General features: G+C 38.2%; 1 protein-coding gene across 3 annotated transcripts in view; it reads right to left on the bottom strand.

The window, feature by feature from the left end:
• chchd3a (coiled-coil-helix-coiled-coil-helix domain containing 3a) overlaps positions 1 to 15,451 on the bottom strand; it is a 72,854-nt gene that overhangs the window by 52,358 nt on the left and 5,045 nt on the right. For all 3 annotated transcript variants that reach the window (XM_044186456.1, XM_044186457.1, XM_044186459.1), the window contains one exon: positions 7,698 to 7,791. In XM_044186456.1, coding sequence (XP_044042391.1) covers positions 7,698 to 7,791 — 94 coding nt within the window. The remainder of the gene's footprint in view (positions 1 to 7,697; positions 7,792 to 15,451) is intronic.

Raw genomic sequence — 15,451 nt, 5'->3', positions numbered from 1 at the left:
GGTTTTTAGAAAAAAAACTTTGGTGGTACTCATGTGGGCCAGCATGAGCAATCAGTGGACCTGTTGTAGCATGAAATTTGGACTCTTGTTGTTTGGGGCAAATGCACAGTATATTTAAACAATTATTACTTCAGTAGTTAACAAGTACTGTAGCTAAAAAAGCCTACAAGAAATAAATGTTTGGAGAGATAAAACAATTTAGCCAAAGCAAATTCAAATGTACTGTACCTAATGAATCTTTGTTAAAATACCAGCCCTCATTAAATAATTTAATGTGCAAGTGATGAAAGTGTGCAGATGTTTTAAAGGACAACCAGCATTCTCCTACGCACCTGTCAGCACCAGAGTGCAAAAGCTCCTTTTGTTCACATGACAGACAGTGAAGCAGAACAGAACCAAGCAAAGTCGAACCATACTAATAAAAGAGTATGCCCAATGAGCAAGGTCTTCTTTGGCCATTTAACCAAATGAATGTAATAAATAAATAATTTAATACATTTATGATTTTGTTGTCTTTAAGGATGCAAATAAATGGTCAAAAATCTCAGTTGATTTTTTTTTTAATGAAAAAACTGAAAATGGTTAGCTTTACTTTTTACATAAACCAAAACAGAGTGTGTAACAAAGTGTTATGGTGACCAAAAGCTACAACTTGGACAAGTGAAAGAAAGGGGGCAAAGAAAACAGACAGTCTTGCAAAAAAATTCCTTTTACTGACTTCCTCAGAAGTGCTAACCCAAGCAAAGACTGCTATCACTAACTGGATGCTATCTGTCTGCTTCACCTCTATTGCTTTCCAGTCATTATTGCCCTGTCCCTGGGATATTGAGCATTCGACTATAGAAGATTGGCACTGGGTAGGAAAGGGGAGCTCTGAGGTAGAGAATAGTTGAGTCAGACCGAGAGGGGAAAAAGACAGCACCTATATGTAGGGGAAAGAAAAAAAATATCATGTCTTCGGAGGATAAGTGGATGATGTCTGGCCCGGTACTGGATAGAAAGAGAGGATAATCTTGGCCCAGTAACTGTGTTTTGATGGCTCAGTGGATTGAGCCTTGAAAATAGAAAGATGGAAAGACAGAACCAGTGAGGTATCATTAATCTGAAAAGGAGTGGAGTGCAAGTGGGTCGGAGTGTCGGTCTTTCCAGAAAAGTAACTCTCTGTTTTCAGGAGTTGACCTTGAACAGAATATACTTGGGAATACTTCAGTTCTTTTAGGACACTATTTTCTGACAGACATTAGGTCTGTGGCAGTTTATATGAGTGGCTGAGATGCTGCAATTTAGGGTTAAGTGACAAATAGTCAGGGCAAGCTTTAGGTGTGTGAATTCGTGTGCATATATACACTTTCACACAGCAAAAGGTAAATGCAGACAAAAATGATGTGCGGTCAATACTACAACAGCCAATTCAAATCCATTAAGCCATCATCACCTAGTACTCCACAGAGAATCATTTCATCATCATTACCCTTGCACAAATATCAAAACAAAAGACGTTACAAATTCATGTCTTCTAGCTTTTCCTCTTCACCTTCTGTCACTCTTCTTAGCTCTTCACCCATTAATGCTTCCCGTTATTTACCTGTCTTCTGCACAAGATGTGTCTCAATACAGTCTGCCTGGCATGATGGATTCTGACAGACCTGTGTAACAGTTTCAAGTGCCTTGAAACAAAGGCATTTAAAGGCCCAATGCAATATTGATGTTAGGAATAATGTCGCTGAATGCTGGCTATGAATATTTTATGGAGCTATGCACTCTAACTGACACACATGCGCTCACATACTGTATAAAACACATACACCACACCTGACTGTGTGCTATGGCATGCTAGGACAGAGTTAAAATTAAGTGTATGATAAACAAAGGACAGTGCAGTGAGAAGATTCATTTAGAAGAGCCACCCCACTGTGCAGAAGAAACATAAAAGCTATTTTGTACTCCCCCTCTACATTGCCCAGTACTATGAAGTAATAACTGCAATGTTCTTAGTGCTATGACCAAGAACACTGTCAAAAGTGGATATCATTGTCACTCTCACCTCTGTTGTTGTCTCTTCAAATATCATACCTAGTGTCTAAACTCCCAACATACAGCAATTTAATACACTAAAATTGGCAGAGCACATAGTCCGCCCATAGTCCTTCTACTTAGTAGTGTGGAATAAGTTCAGAGGCCTGATGGTTATCATTCTGTATAGCTACCAGGGTATCCTATGGAGCATAAACACTGGGATGATATTAGAAATGACTTTAAGTTTGTATTGAACTCCCTCCAACGGATTCCATCTGTTCTGTATAAGACCAACTTGAGTAATAAACAGTAAACAGTAGATTTGCTAGGAAACTGGACAGAGTCAATAACCAATATTTTTTCTACTGAATAGGTAGCAGCAGGCTACAGTACTGAAAAAAGCTGATTTTTTCCCCTAATCAGTGTATTTACAGTTCCATGACTGATATTATAACACTTACACACTTTTACAACAATATGACCATGTTCAATTGGAAGAAAGTGCTTTGTTGGGAATTACATCTATCCATGCATGTAGTGAAACACTAAGATGATCAAATCACACACATATACAGATATCCCCAGAAATAAAAGCAACACACAAAAATGTATGAGGTGTGAAATGTTCTGACTGCTGAAGCCTGAGGGCTCGAGGGTTGCATGTGTTTGTGTGCAGGTATACCTGTAATGTATTTTTCTATTTTTGAAAAATTTAAAAAGGCTCAACTTTCAAGTGTGCTTGCTGCCTGAGCAAAACTGGCTTGCTGAGATGTTGCTTAGCTTGGAGGGTCTTGCTAGTTACAGTAATTGCTACTTAGCTACAAGGTTGGTCACTACCTACCCCAACACCAAGGTTAGTTTGCTACTAAGTGGTTTCTATGATGTTCTGGGTTTTTTGTAGGATGTTCATAGATTTTATTTTATGCTAATAGGTATTGCTAGGATGCTTGGTGTAGGTGTTGGGGCATTTCCAGGTGCTTTTTAGTGTGTTTTGCACCGTTGCTAGGGTGGTATTAGATGGGCAGTAGGTGGCTGCTAAGGTTTATCAGATGGTGGGACATTAGGGGGTCACTAGCTGGTTGCTATGATGTTCTCTATGGTTACTAGGGTATGTCTAAGTGACAGCTAGGGTGTTTGGGATGGTTGGATTCACAATAGCTGTTAGGTAGCTGGTTGTTTGTTTGGGTGCATGAGGTGGTTGCCATGGAGATTATATTGTAATTGTACTTGTGTATTTTCTGGTTTTATGCCTTAACAGCACTTTGTGAACTTTCTATATAAATAAATGATAATATTATGATTATTATTATAAATATCCATATTATTATGGTTATTATTGTCCTATCATTATCATTATTATTATATTACATTACTATTATTATCATCATCATGTGTGAGAGAGTGCTGTAAAGTTGATGGGGTAAACTATGTTTTCGTGTTGTTGCAGTTAGAATATCATGAAGAAATAGTAAATGCAAGTGCAGTCAGAGATCTGATCAAAGACTAGCAATGTTGCAGATTTAGACACATTTTTAAAGAAGAACCACAACTCCCCAGACACAATCCTGACTAAATCAGGTTGGATTCAGGAACCTTTTGTTTTTAATAACCCGCCAACTTTTTAACTCTGATAAAATGAGTTGGAGGTTTCATGTGTGCGTCAGTGTATGTATTTCTGTGTGAACAAAGATAAAAGTAAACAAAATGTAAAAATCTATAAGCTAGAATGTGTCTGGCCTGGGAGCAATAAAGAAGTTAACAGGCTGGCTGGTTAGCAGGGAGGAAAGACAGAAGCTTTGAGAGAAGGTCAGTGTTCTCACTCAAAAGTCTGACATGCAATTATATCACACAAGCTGCTTGACTACATGCTGAAATAATGGGCAGAAGTTTCACAACAACGACTAACCTTTAAGTGTTTGAGCTGGATACTCAAACATGCATGTGAGGAGAGACAGAGAGAGGGAGGAAGGAAGAAGACATGGAAAAGAGAAAACTGAATGAGTGTGGAGAGGGAAGATTGAGAAACAGACAAAAGAGATGGCTGGAGAAATACAGGAAATATGGAGAAACAGAAAGGAAGGAAAAAGGGAGGAGAATTTAAAAGACAAGACAGGAAAGGCAAGGTGGAGGAAAGCCTGAGAGAATTACCCACAGAAGAAGAACTGAATCGAATGGTGACTCTGGATGAGTTAGGTTGAGGGAGGAGAGACAGGATGGTGGAAGAGTTCTCGCCCCCTCATCCCTCCTTCTTTCTTATCCTTTTCTCTGAGTTGTTCTGCTCTGATGACTCACAGAGAAGCAGCAGAGGCAAATCTTCTCCCTGCAGCCGCTACTTGCTACAAATGAGTTTAGGCTGCACCCAAATGAACTCCTCACAGAGCCCTTACTTCGCTCCTACCAGAGCAAAACATGCAAAGCCAGACCTCTGGAGTTCATTTATGGCCCTAAAGCCAAACAGAAGAAATACTTCCTAATCTAAACACCACTGTTCCTCAAAATTCCCTAGATCTGTGTACCCTACACAGCAATATTGCATAGGATAGAATGGAGGAATTATACTAAGTGTGGAAGTAATTAGATTTTACACTAAGGCAAATTTAATTCCAATGCCTTACAGGGGTCTAATGTCCTTCAACAAGACATCACCTTTAGGCTTATTTTGGCAGTTACCTCCCTTTTACTGCTGTTCAATTTAACAATTTAACTCTTATCCTGTTGTCAAATAACATGCATGAATTATTCATGTTTTCTTTTCAACAATACATTCTCCAAAATATTTTGGGCTAGTACGAAGTGCTTGGCAGAAATAAAGTGAGTACATAACCAGAGAATAAAAGAAATATATTAAAGTGTAGCTGGGGGGGGGGGATTTACAAAGTGAGCATGTATTTTTTTAAAGCAGTAGACAAAGGGAAAAGAGTAAATTGGCAACAGGACGTCCTACTGCTGTGTTTACGAACCGCTTATCTATCAGTTTAACAGATCTTTGTTTTGTAATCTGCATTTATCTATCTATTAGGCAATTGGGCTGACTTACAGTAAATAAGCAGGTAAGAATTCAGTGTACTCCTTGAGGACATTTTAACAACAGACAAACTACAGGAGCAATTGTTGTTAACTGTGGTTTAACATGACCTTGAGATTGTGGCTTCATGTACCTTGTGTGTGTACATGTTATGTGTGTTCTTTCCCAATGACCTGGGGGTTCAAATATTCTTCCATTTCCCTGTGTTCAAGCTGTGCAGCAGTTTCACTGCAGGGTTCTATAACTAGCGAGGTACTGTGCAGTCTTGTTAGCTGAGCTTTGATACACTCACAAAAAATATTTTATCTCTTACTTCAATTTTGCAGCAATAGCTATCCAGTCTCCTTGCTGAGTCTTCCAACATAGCGATTGCCACAATTACTTTACCTTGTTTGTCTTCAACAACCAAAAACTCACTGTAATTACTGTCTGCACTGTACAAAGGTGAAATAGCATTGCAATTAAATTATGGTTTGACAGCCCAGATGAGAAAAAAGGCACTGTGTTCTTCTCATCTATTTCAATTAAAAGAAAGCATCAGTCACCTTTATCTGCAATAACTACAAATGAATAGAAAATTTCAATGGTAACAAAAAACAAGATAGTGGTTTGTTAGCGTAAGCAGAAAGTTTTATGTTTATTTTGTTTATAGTTTTTATAGATACCTTTTCAACTCATGCATGACGTGTGAGCATGTGTGCTTTTGTGTGTTTTTGCAGTGTTCAATCCAAGACTCTGTATTTATTATTGTATGTTTTTATTATACTGTATTTATATTTTATACATATTCCCTTAAATGTTTGTTAAATTTTTTACATAATACTTTTAGTTCTTTTAGTGTTAAGTTGAATGTGACCAACAACCAACAGGCCAAATTACTTATTCACAAACTAACAAAACGAAAACAAAGTCTCTGTGTCATGCTTTTGTTTAGCTCAAAAAGACAAATATATAGAGCTGACTCTGACTCATATTAACAGGGATTTAGAAATTTGAATAAGGTGATAAAGTGACTAAGCCGTTCTAACCAGAGAAGATATTGAATGTGTTAAGCTAAGCCACACCCTGATATGGTCAGGCTTGAATTGTGATCAGATGCTGGCTATTCTAACTAATCTGAACAAACTGTTTATGTCAGTTCTCGCCACTTAATTTAAGCTTTATGTAAATTTTAGTAAACATTTGTGTTTTCTATTTCAGCATCATTACATTTTTATTTGTTTTCTAATACGTATTGATTCTAGCCAAAACACACCACTGAGCAGAAGCTTTTAAGCTCACCTTATATCCCATAATGCACTTTGATGGCTGTCCAATGCATTACTGCCTGCCAAACTATTAGCTAGGAAAATGGACACACATGCACGAATACACACTCACACAAACAGAAATAGAACAAACAAATAATGTGACAAAATGAGCAAAAGAAAAAACACATTAAAAACTGATATTAATATGTACCTACACGCAAACACATACATAAACACAAGTGCTGGCTAACTGATGATTACTTATTTACCATTTCATGTTCAGTTAAGTCTTCTTAAGTTAAAACACAGCCCATGCCAAGAAGCACAAACAAAAATTGAGGGCTTGAAAGCCACCATGATTTCAATTATTTGCAAGGAGGGCATAATTTTGAAGCACTTACTCTGCTGAACAGACATCAATGACGGAGCTGCAGGAAGCAGTTACACCAAAAAATAAAACAGCCAGGGGAAAAAAATCAATAGACAAATGATTTCTCAAAACCACTCGTCAATTTCTCTCTTCTTGAATGAGTCTCAAAAATGAGGCTAATCGCTAGGCTAACACTACCTCCTCCTGGATATAGAAAGGTTGTGTTAATTTTTTCCCCCCATACAGTACAAGAGTGCGTTTAGTGGCTAATCACAGTTGTTCATTCACCAGGGTCTGCTGGAGATCATCCAGGCCTATTAAGGGGGGGGGGCAACGCGATTATCGGACATTATGGCACATGCACCTGCTTCTACAGGGTCAAAAAGAAGAGGAGAGAGGAGAGGAGAGGAGAAATGTATTCCTTACAAGAAGAGTGTGTTTCGTCATCAGGCAGGACTAATGTATCACCCACTCAACACCCAGGAAATTACCTCAGGATAGCGCCCTCCTTTCTCAGGCATGATTAATTGATTCGGAGAACAAGAGAAGGATAGAAGAAGCACAGATAGAGGGAGAAAAACGTGCTGATGTGCTTCGGAAGAGAGGTAGATTGGAAACACAGTGGGGACCGGAAAGACTGATGCTGACCTTTTTGACTAGAAATGAATGCGGAAAATGGTCAAATTTGAAAATGTCTTCGGTTTCTAATGAAATTCTGGAACAGGAATTGACACTAGTGCAGTACCCTGATTCAATCTATCATGATCCAAAGAAGGAAGGTAGGGGAGAGAAAGAAAAGAGGGGCAAAGAGAAAGGGTAGAGAAATGTACACCGCACAAGGAACACCAGCGATTCTGACTTTCAGCAAACCCACAAATCTTAATTTCATCTCCAAAACACAAAATAAATCAATTTACTTCTGAAATAAATACAATAGTTTGCAAAAGCAAATATTTTTGTAGTAGGCCATAAAGAAAAACTGCTTTACCATTCCACACCAAAACTGTGTGTGTTTGTGTGTGTGTGTGTGTCTAACCAGGCTTGCAGCTCTTGCTCCGCCTTCGCCCTCTCCTGCTCCAAGCCTTTATACAGCTCATCAGTGATCTTCTTCCTCAGGTCCTCTTCATCAACTGGGGACAAAAAGAGAAGGGAGAAAGAAAAAGAGAGTTAGAGAGAGAGGTTTAAACAGTAGTAAACTGCTATTGTTTTCTAACAGGCATATTGTGTTTGTTGGGTTACTGAGTCATACTGTACTGAATAGAGTCATACTGTCTAAAAAGTAAAAAAGGTGAGTGTTTTTCCTACAGGCGTTGCATTAATCAGAAAATGTGTTGTTCAAAATGAACATTTAAACTATAATGATTCAGTGAGAAGTCAATGTTTCTTTGGAGCAGATTGGTTTGGGTTGTTACTAGAGCTGCAACTATTATTAAGTTATTAATAACAGAAAAATAATCACAGCTATTTTGATAATAGATTAATCGTTTAATCACACAGTCATTTGTGGGGATTTGTTGCTATTCTTAGTTTTATGTGACATTAAATTGAATTTAACTTTTGATTTTGGACTGTTGGTCTAACAAAACACCTTGGGCTTTTGGAAATTGTGACGGACAGTTTTCACTGTTTTCTGAGGTTTTATAGATCAAACAGTTAATTGATTAATAGAGAAAACAATCGACAGATTAATCGATAAGGAAAATAATCGATAATAAAATTGCAGCCGTAGTTGTTACATTGATGTATGCCATAATCATACATATATTGGGGGGGGGGTCTGTGTAGGTGTCAAAAGCAGACTATATTGCCTGAAAACACACACACACACACACACACACACACACACACACACACACACACACACACACACACACACACCCTCCATCCTCAAATCACAACACAGCGCCACCCTGTCTGCATATATTCATGTCAGGGACATCATACGTGTATGATTCCATGTCTCCACCAGTCTATCTTGGCAGGTAATTAAGCATGAAAGTAAAGATGCCAGCCTGTGACCAGGCCAAAACGTGCTCTGAAGACAGAAGTGCCATGCGGTGTGCTGCAGTGATGTGGGGAGTGTCTGCGTGTGTCAAGATTACTCTCCCACTGCATTAGTTAGATGGGATAATCCCTATTGTCAGAGTCCATTATTAACTGGTAACATGAGGTAACCGCAGGCCAGTGGTCACACACAAAAACCTAATTCCAGCTAAATCAGATTAACAATAAGGACTAAAATGTGCAAAGCCATTTCTTTCTTATCATCTTGGTGTTGTAGCTACTGTTAAACCAATAAAGGCAAAAAACACCAATTCCTACAACATAACTGACTGATGCGCCAGCATCATGTTTAGTTACACTGCCACTGTGATTTTACAAAAGTGTGGTGCTTGAGGGTTATTATAATCATGATTTCATCTGTGCCAGTTAAAGTCCAATATGTGATGTTGCTTTGCATCTCAATCATGTTCTTTGATTTCAGTATCATAACTGGAAATAATAGGAAGATAAATAAATACGAGTTTAATGTAAGTTAAATTGGTTTTTCATTAGGTATCCTCAGGATTTGGAATCAGATCTATCTACTTTAGTCTCATTGTTTTGAGTGAATAAAAGAGTGATTGTCTAAAAGCAGAATCCCCAATTCCAGATCAACATCATAGTATAATTAAATGTTTTAAATGTTACTTGGCCCAAAGCCTGTTCACCAGTTGTGTTGGAAATCTATCTAATCTCTAGAGGCTTTTGACATACCTTGTGGACAGAAAGACAGAATGACAAACTGCAATCCTCTCTCAGGCAAAGAAAAAACTAGGTCTACGATTCTTGGCTTCAAATTGGTATTTTCTCTAACTTCTCTAACTTCTCTAACTGTGGTGGTATTTTAGGAGATTGAATTTTCCTGACTGGTGCCTGCAATGGCCTAAACCTCAGTGCCTTCCGTTTATTGTATTGTGTATTCTGCTCTTTGTGAAGACTAAAATAGATCCAATTGTAATTGTAACTAATTAAATAAATAAAATTCTAAATACATTGTCAAACATTTCAGGGACACACAAAAGTTTTAATCTCTTAGGTTGTTGTTAATTAGTCTGAATGTCGTTATTATCTAATGATTTCATACTCTTTAGATATTAAAAGTTCATTAGTTCAATAGACATAGCTTTAAGGTTCTAATTTTCTTCAGTTGATGTAAAAAATAAAAATAAGTTGTATAAGTGATACTTACTATCACTAAGTGGAATAATAAAAATCGTTACCTGAAGCTCTGGTGCGGTGTTTATATCCGGCCAAGGAACCCACAGTAGCCAAATCGTGCTGCACAGTTAAATTAATCATTTCTCTGATTTCCAACCTCTATAGCATTTTCTTATCTGCAGCAAATGGCACATAACAAGAACTCACAGCATGACAACTACTTGGTACAGTAAAGAGAATGAATAAGCATCAGGTAAAGGGAGGTTTAGTATGATAAGACTTCAGAAGAAACACTAGTGCAAACAGAGGCGGTGACTGAGAGCACATTTTGGAAATCTGTACAAAGACATACCAGTCAATCTAATTAATTTAGATCAATATATTATAAAAGAAAAACTCCAAACATTAGAAGAAACAATTAAAGACAACCAAAATCCCCTTGATTTCTCAATTACTTTGAAAGAATTGACCACACAGATAAAGTCTCTTCAGCCAAGAAAAGCTTGTGGTCCAGATAGCATTAAAAACGAAATGCTCAAATGCAGCACCACAGAGATGCAGGGTGCAGTGTTGAAGTTGCTCAATATCGTACTACAGTCAGGATGTTTTCCCAACATCTGGTGCAAAGGGCTCATTTCCCCCATTCATAGTGTGTGGGGACAAATCAGACCCTAGTAACTACTGTGGCATCTGTGTCAGCAGTTGTGTAAGTAAACTATTCTGTAGTATTCTAAATAAAAGAATACTAGATTTCCTTGACGAGCACTCCATCTTGAGTAAAAATCTATTTGGCTTTCTCCAAAAACACCGCACCACTGACTATGTATATACCCTTCACACTTTAATCAACAAACATGTACACCAAACAACAAAAAATGGTAAGATATTCACTTGGTTTATTGACTTCAAGAAAGCTCTATTTGGCATGATGGGCTCTATTACAGACTTCTACCTTGTGGTATAGGTTAAATCAATGTATTTGGAAAAGGTGTGCTGTCAATATTAGAGACAAACAAACTGAATCCTTCACCCAGAGAAGAGGTGTTCGTCAGGGCTGCAATTAAAGCCCGACTTTATTTAATATGTATATAAATGAACTTGCTGTACCAGTTAGATCACTGTGCTGTTCCCGGCCTCTCCTTCCTAGATAGAGAGGTGTCTCTGTCTCTGTTTTACACTGATGACCTTGTTCTACTGTCTCCTACTGAACAAGGACTACAGCAACAGCTGGACATAGTAAAAAAGTACTGTCAGAACTGGGCTAATGTCATGATTTTTCAAAAACTCCCGAGATGTCAGAACAAATATCCCGTTTACCATAAATAATCATATCACTGAACACAGTATGAGTTATACTGACCTTGGTATGACCATAACAGCATCAGAGTTTCAACATTGTAGTGAATGCACTAAGAGAACAAGCTTGAAAAGCTCTAAATGCAATTTAGAGAAAATTTTATAATTTCCAAATTCCAATTAAAATTTGGCTTAAAATATTTGATAGTGTCATCCAGCCCATTGCCCTGTATGGTAGTGAAGTATTGGGTCCACTCAGTCATCATAGCTATAGCTGCTGGGACAAACATCTAACAGAATCGTTCCATGCAGAATTCTGTAGATACATTTTACACGTACGCAGAAAAACACCAATAAATGCATGTAGAGCAGAGTTAGGCAGATACCCACTGATAATTAACATTCAAAAGAGCGCTGAAATTTTTTTATCACCTTAAATCCAGCCCCCTAGACACCCCCCATTCCAAAGCCCTCCAAACTCAAGAGCTGAGCCCAAAAAGGAGTCCCCTATGTCAGTTGGTGATGAGACTAACTGCCCCCTCTCAGACACACTCTGACCAGTCTCAACAACAACACTGCTTTCCAAACACCAATCAGAGTAAACCAAATTACAAAGCAATGTAAAGAAAGCTATTTGGAACATTGGAAAGAAGAAACTAAAAGCCAAAGTAGATCAGAATGTTACCTGACCCTAAAAAGAGATTATGAATTGGCAGAATATCTCTATAGTGTCAGAGATAGAAAGCAGAAACCGATGCTAACCAAGTACAGGCTCGGTGACCACAAACTGGCATTTGAAAAAGAAGGACACAAAAAATCTTGGCAACCAAAAGAAAACAGAATATGTGATCTCTGTTGAGTGACAGGTGAGGTTCAGATAAAGATGCACTTCCTCCTACAATGTACAACATTCAATAAAATAAGAAACATTTACTTTAACAAGTTCAACTCAGATTTAAAGAGTCAAAATACTCCTAGGAGAAGCAGACAGGGCATATACTGCTGCCCAATATGTATCAACATGCCACAACCTGAGGGACAGTGAATGACCTAGACAGATAGACACACACACACACACACACACACACACACACACACACACACACACACACACACACACACACACACAAAAAAATGTTGCAATGTAGTTTTCACTTACTTTTTCTGTTTTTATTTCACACGTTTTGGCAAAGTTAACATCTGTTTCCCATGCCAACAAAGCCCAATTGAATTGACTGACAGCTGACAACCTTTTGAGTGTATACTCAAAGACAGAGACTGCCGTCACCAACTGTCCATAGCGTGGGAAAATAATATCCACCATGTCTGACAGCACTCCAAACACCATTGATCTCACTGCAGAGGAGAGTCTAATTACAACTCTGTTCAGAACTACTCAACTAAACTCAAATTTATTTATAAAGCACTTTCAACACCACAAGTGGAACCAAAGTGCTGTACACAAAATATAAAAAAGAAACAGAAAAAACAGAAAACAAACATATGACATACACACCTACAAAGCATTGTCAAAAGCTAAAGAAAACAAATAAGTTTTAAGCGCACTCTGAAAAACACCCAATGAAGGACAAGTTTGTAGAGACAGAGGAAGGTCATTCCATAGCCTAGGAGCTGCAACAGAAAACGCCCGACAGAAAGACAGCCAGTAGGGCTAAGATCCTGACTCTTGTTAAGTAACAAGTAATAATGCTATTTTCTAGCATGTTTTCAGGTAAATATGAAAACATCAGATGATATGCTATGATTGTCTTCTGTCTACAAAGATAATGCTGTGGCAGTGTATCAGGAACTAAGATTCCTCATAGACACCATGATATATATATATATAGCTTGATGCTGCACTACTCAATATTTATATTAACATTGGCTTAAATGACTAAGTGACAAATGACAAGAAGACAAACCCACAGACAATTTTCACCCCACTCTGCAGTTCCCCCTTAGCGTTACAGAGTGTTTTGGTGTATTTCAGCTGTTTTGATTTTACAGCCTGCAACTTTTGGTATAGTCTCAGAGCTCTCATCAGCATAGTTTTCAGCCGCAGCAGGTGTTTTTAGTGAAAAAGCTCTGATAAAGCCGCTATACACTACTCAGGACTAAAAGTCAGATAAACAAAGTTAGGAGCTTTGCCTTGGCCAAAAGAAAAATCAATTGATGCAGCTTTAAATATGTCACTTAATAATTTTCTGAACTTAATAGATAGGACTGAGTGAAATAAACAATGTTACTGTACATGTTATCATCATATCCACAGACTAATGTATCATTTTATCTTCTGAAGGCACCAATGGTCATTCCCTAAATATTGTGACATCAGGTCAAAAATATATTGATATTTAATTTTGTCGATATTGCCCACACCTGAGAAAAAACGTCTCTTTTCAAGCATTTCTTCCAACTCACAACAACAGGGCTGTACTGAAACACAAGCTAATGCTGCCTCTTGCTTACTATTCCCTCCAAAGATCTTTAGAGTAGATGAGTACACTTTAAATCAGAGTCAAGCCATGCCATTATGAACTTCTTCCATCAGGTAAGCATTTCTGTATCAACTACCCTTTAAAATATCTCCCACTTACAGTGGAAATATACACCCTTTAGCAGTGCACAATGAAAAGTACAATTTTAAAAGTACTTTAAGTCCAGGCAATCCTAAGCAACTCCTCATTTATCACCACATCCTCTCCAGCCCTGCAGAGAGAGGCTTCAGATAGCTAGCGGGCCCGCAGGGTCAGCTGAGAACAGGTTCTGATATGATAAACACTGTCTGGGGTCCTTGAGGGAGGCTGGTTAGGGTCAGAGACAATTCCTGATCGACAGAGCCTGTGTCAATCCTGAGTAGGACATGTAAATGTTAAAAAGATTAAAAACTCATCATCTTTTTAGATGTGTCCCCCTCCTTTCCTTTCCCACCAATCACTAAACCCTGTGGAAAAACCCATAGGAGGAGGAGGAGAGGCGGTGGAGCACAGGCTATTGGCAGTGGAGATAATAGATGAAGGCAAATTGCGTTTCTCATCAGAAGTTTCATTAACCCCGGGACCCGCGTGGAGGGCATAATCTGTAACATTACCACTTCCTCACGTTTCTAGCTCGCACTTAGTCAAGTCACAGCACACCTTTCACTATGTTCAAAATAGGAAAGGAAAAAAGAAAAAGCGCCAAGAGCAAGCTTCCAGCCCTGGCAGGCAGGTGCCATTTCTTATTTACTCTTTCATTCAAACTCTTTCCTGTTAATTCAATCTCATGTTATGAAATAGGACCTAACAAGATAACAAGAAAAGTCAGTTTCAAAAGGAGAGTGATATATTTCACAAGTTTCAGACGCATTTATGAACACACACACACATACACCAAGTTACCCACATTTCTCCTACTGTTTTCCTTTGTCTCTCCCATTTCCCCATTCTCTCTGCTGCACCTGGGAGACATCTTTAAGCAGGCTATTAGTCCAGCGCCGTGTGTGGGCTATAGCATATGAATATTTATAGCATACTGGAGAAGGTGTAAGAGGTTCAACCTTGACTATGGTGTAATCAGCACACATACTGACTCAGGCCATGATTTAGAGACAGCGACCTGCTGAGAGCCTCACTCGATACCCAACTCTCGTGGACACACATAATCAATGTCCGCCTCATTAAGGTTGTACCCTTTCAGGATTGGGCTAAACTTTGCAACTTTTTAACGAGATTCACATTCACCGTACCTTTTTCTTTTTTTTGTTCCTTAAAAAAGAGCATGCTTCATCAATCGTCCAAGTTGACTTTTTTTCTTCTCTTTCTTAATACCTGGTGAGCTTGGTACATATTAAGTTGTTAGGTGACCTTGCAAGGAGAGTATATACAAAATACCTGAGTAAATGTCAATAGTCATCATTATTGTGTCATATTGTAAATACAAGGGCCAATGCCTGACAGGAGTCAGCCATGAACAAAACCGCAAACCGTGATGAATATGGACAATACAGTATATAGCAACATAGCAACAATAAAAAAACAGCTTTTACAAACACACTCACAATCCTTAACACTGCTGATATACTGGGCACACAAAAAGACGGAGAGTAGAGAAAGAAACAGACAGACCTTTGCCTGATCGGTATTTCTATACTAACAGTCAAGAATGGAAAGGGAAAGACAAAGCAGCAGATCAGTAGATTTGTAATCTTTAATGTGATGTGAAAGCTGCAGTCAGTTCCTCTTAATAACTACACTCAACACACTCCATACAAATTTACAAATTTAAGTGAGATATTGTTGTATTTATCTT

Source organism: Siniperca chuatsi, linkage group LG23 (assembly GCF_020085105.1).
Source record: "Siniperca chuatsi isolate FFG_IHB_CAS linkage group LG23, ASM2008510v1, whole genome shotgun sequence".
Taxonomy (NCBI): Eukaryota; Metazoa; Chordata; class Actinopteri; order Centrarchiformes; family Sinipercidae; genus Siniperca; species Siniperca chuatsi.
Note: the sequence above shows the minus strand (reverse complement) of the source record. Positions and strands in the feature narration are given on the sequence as shown.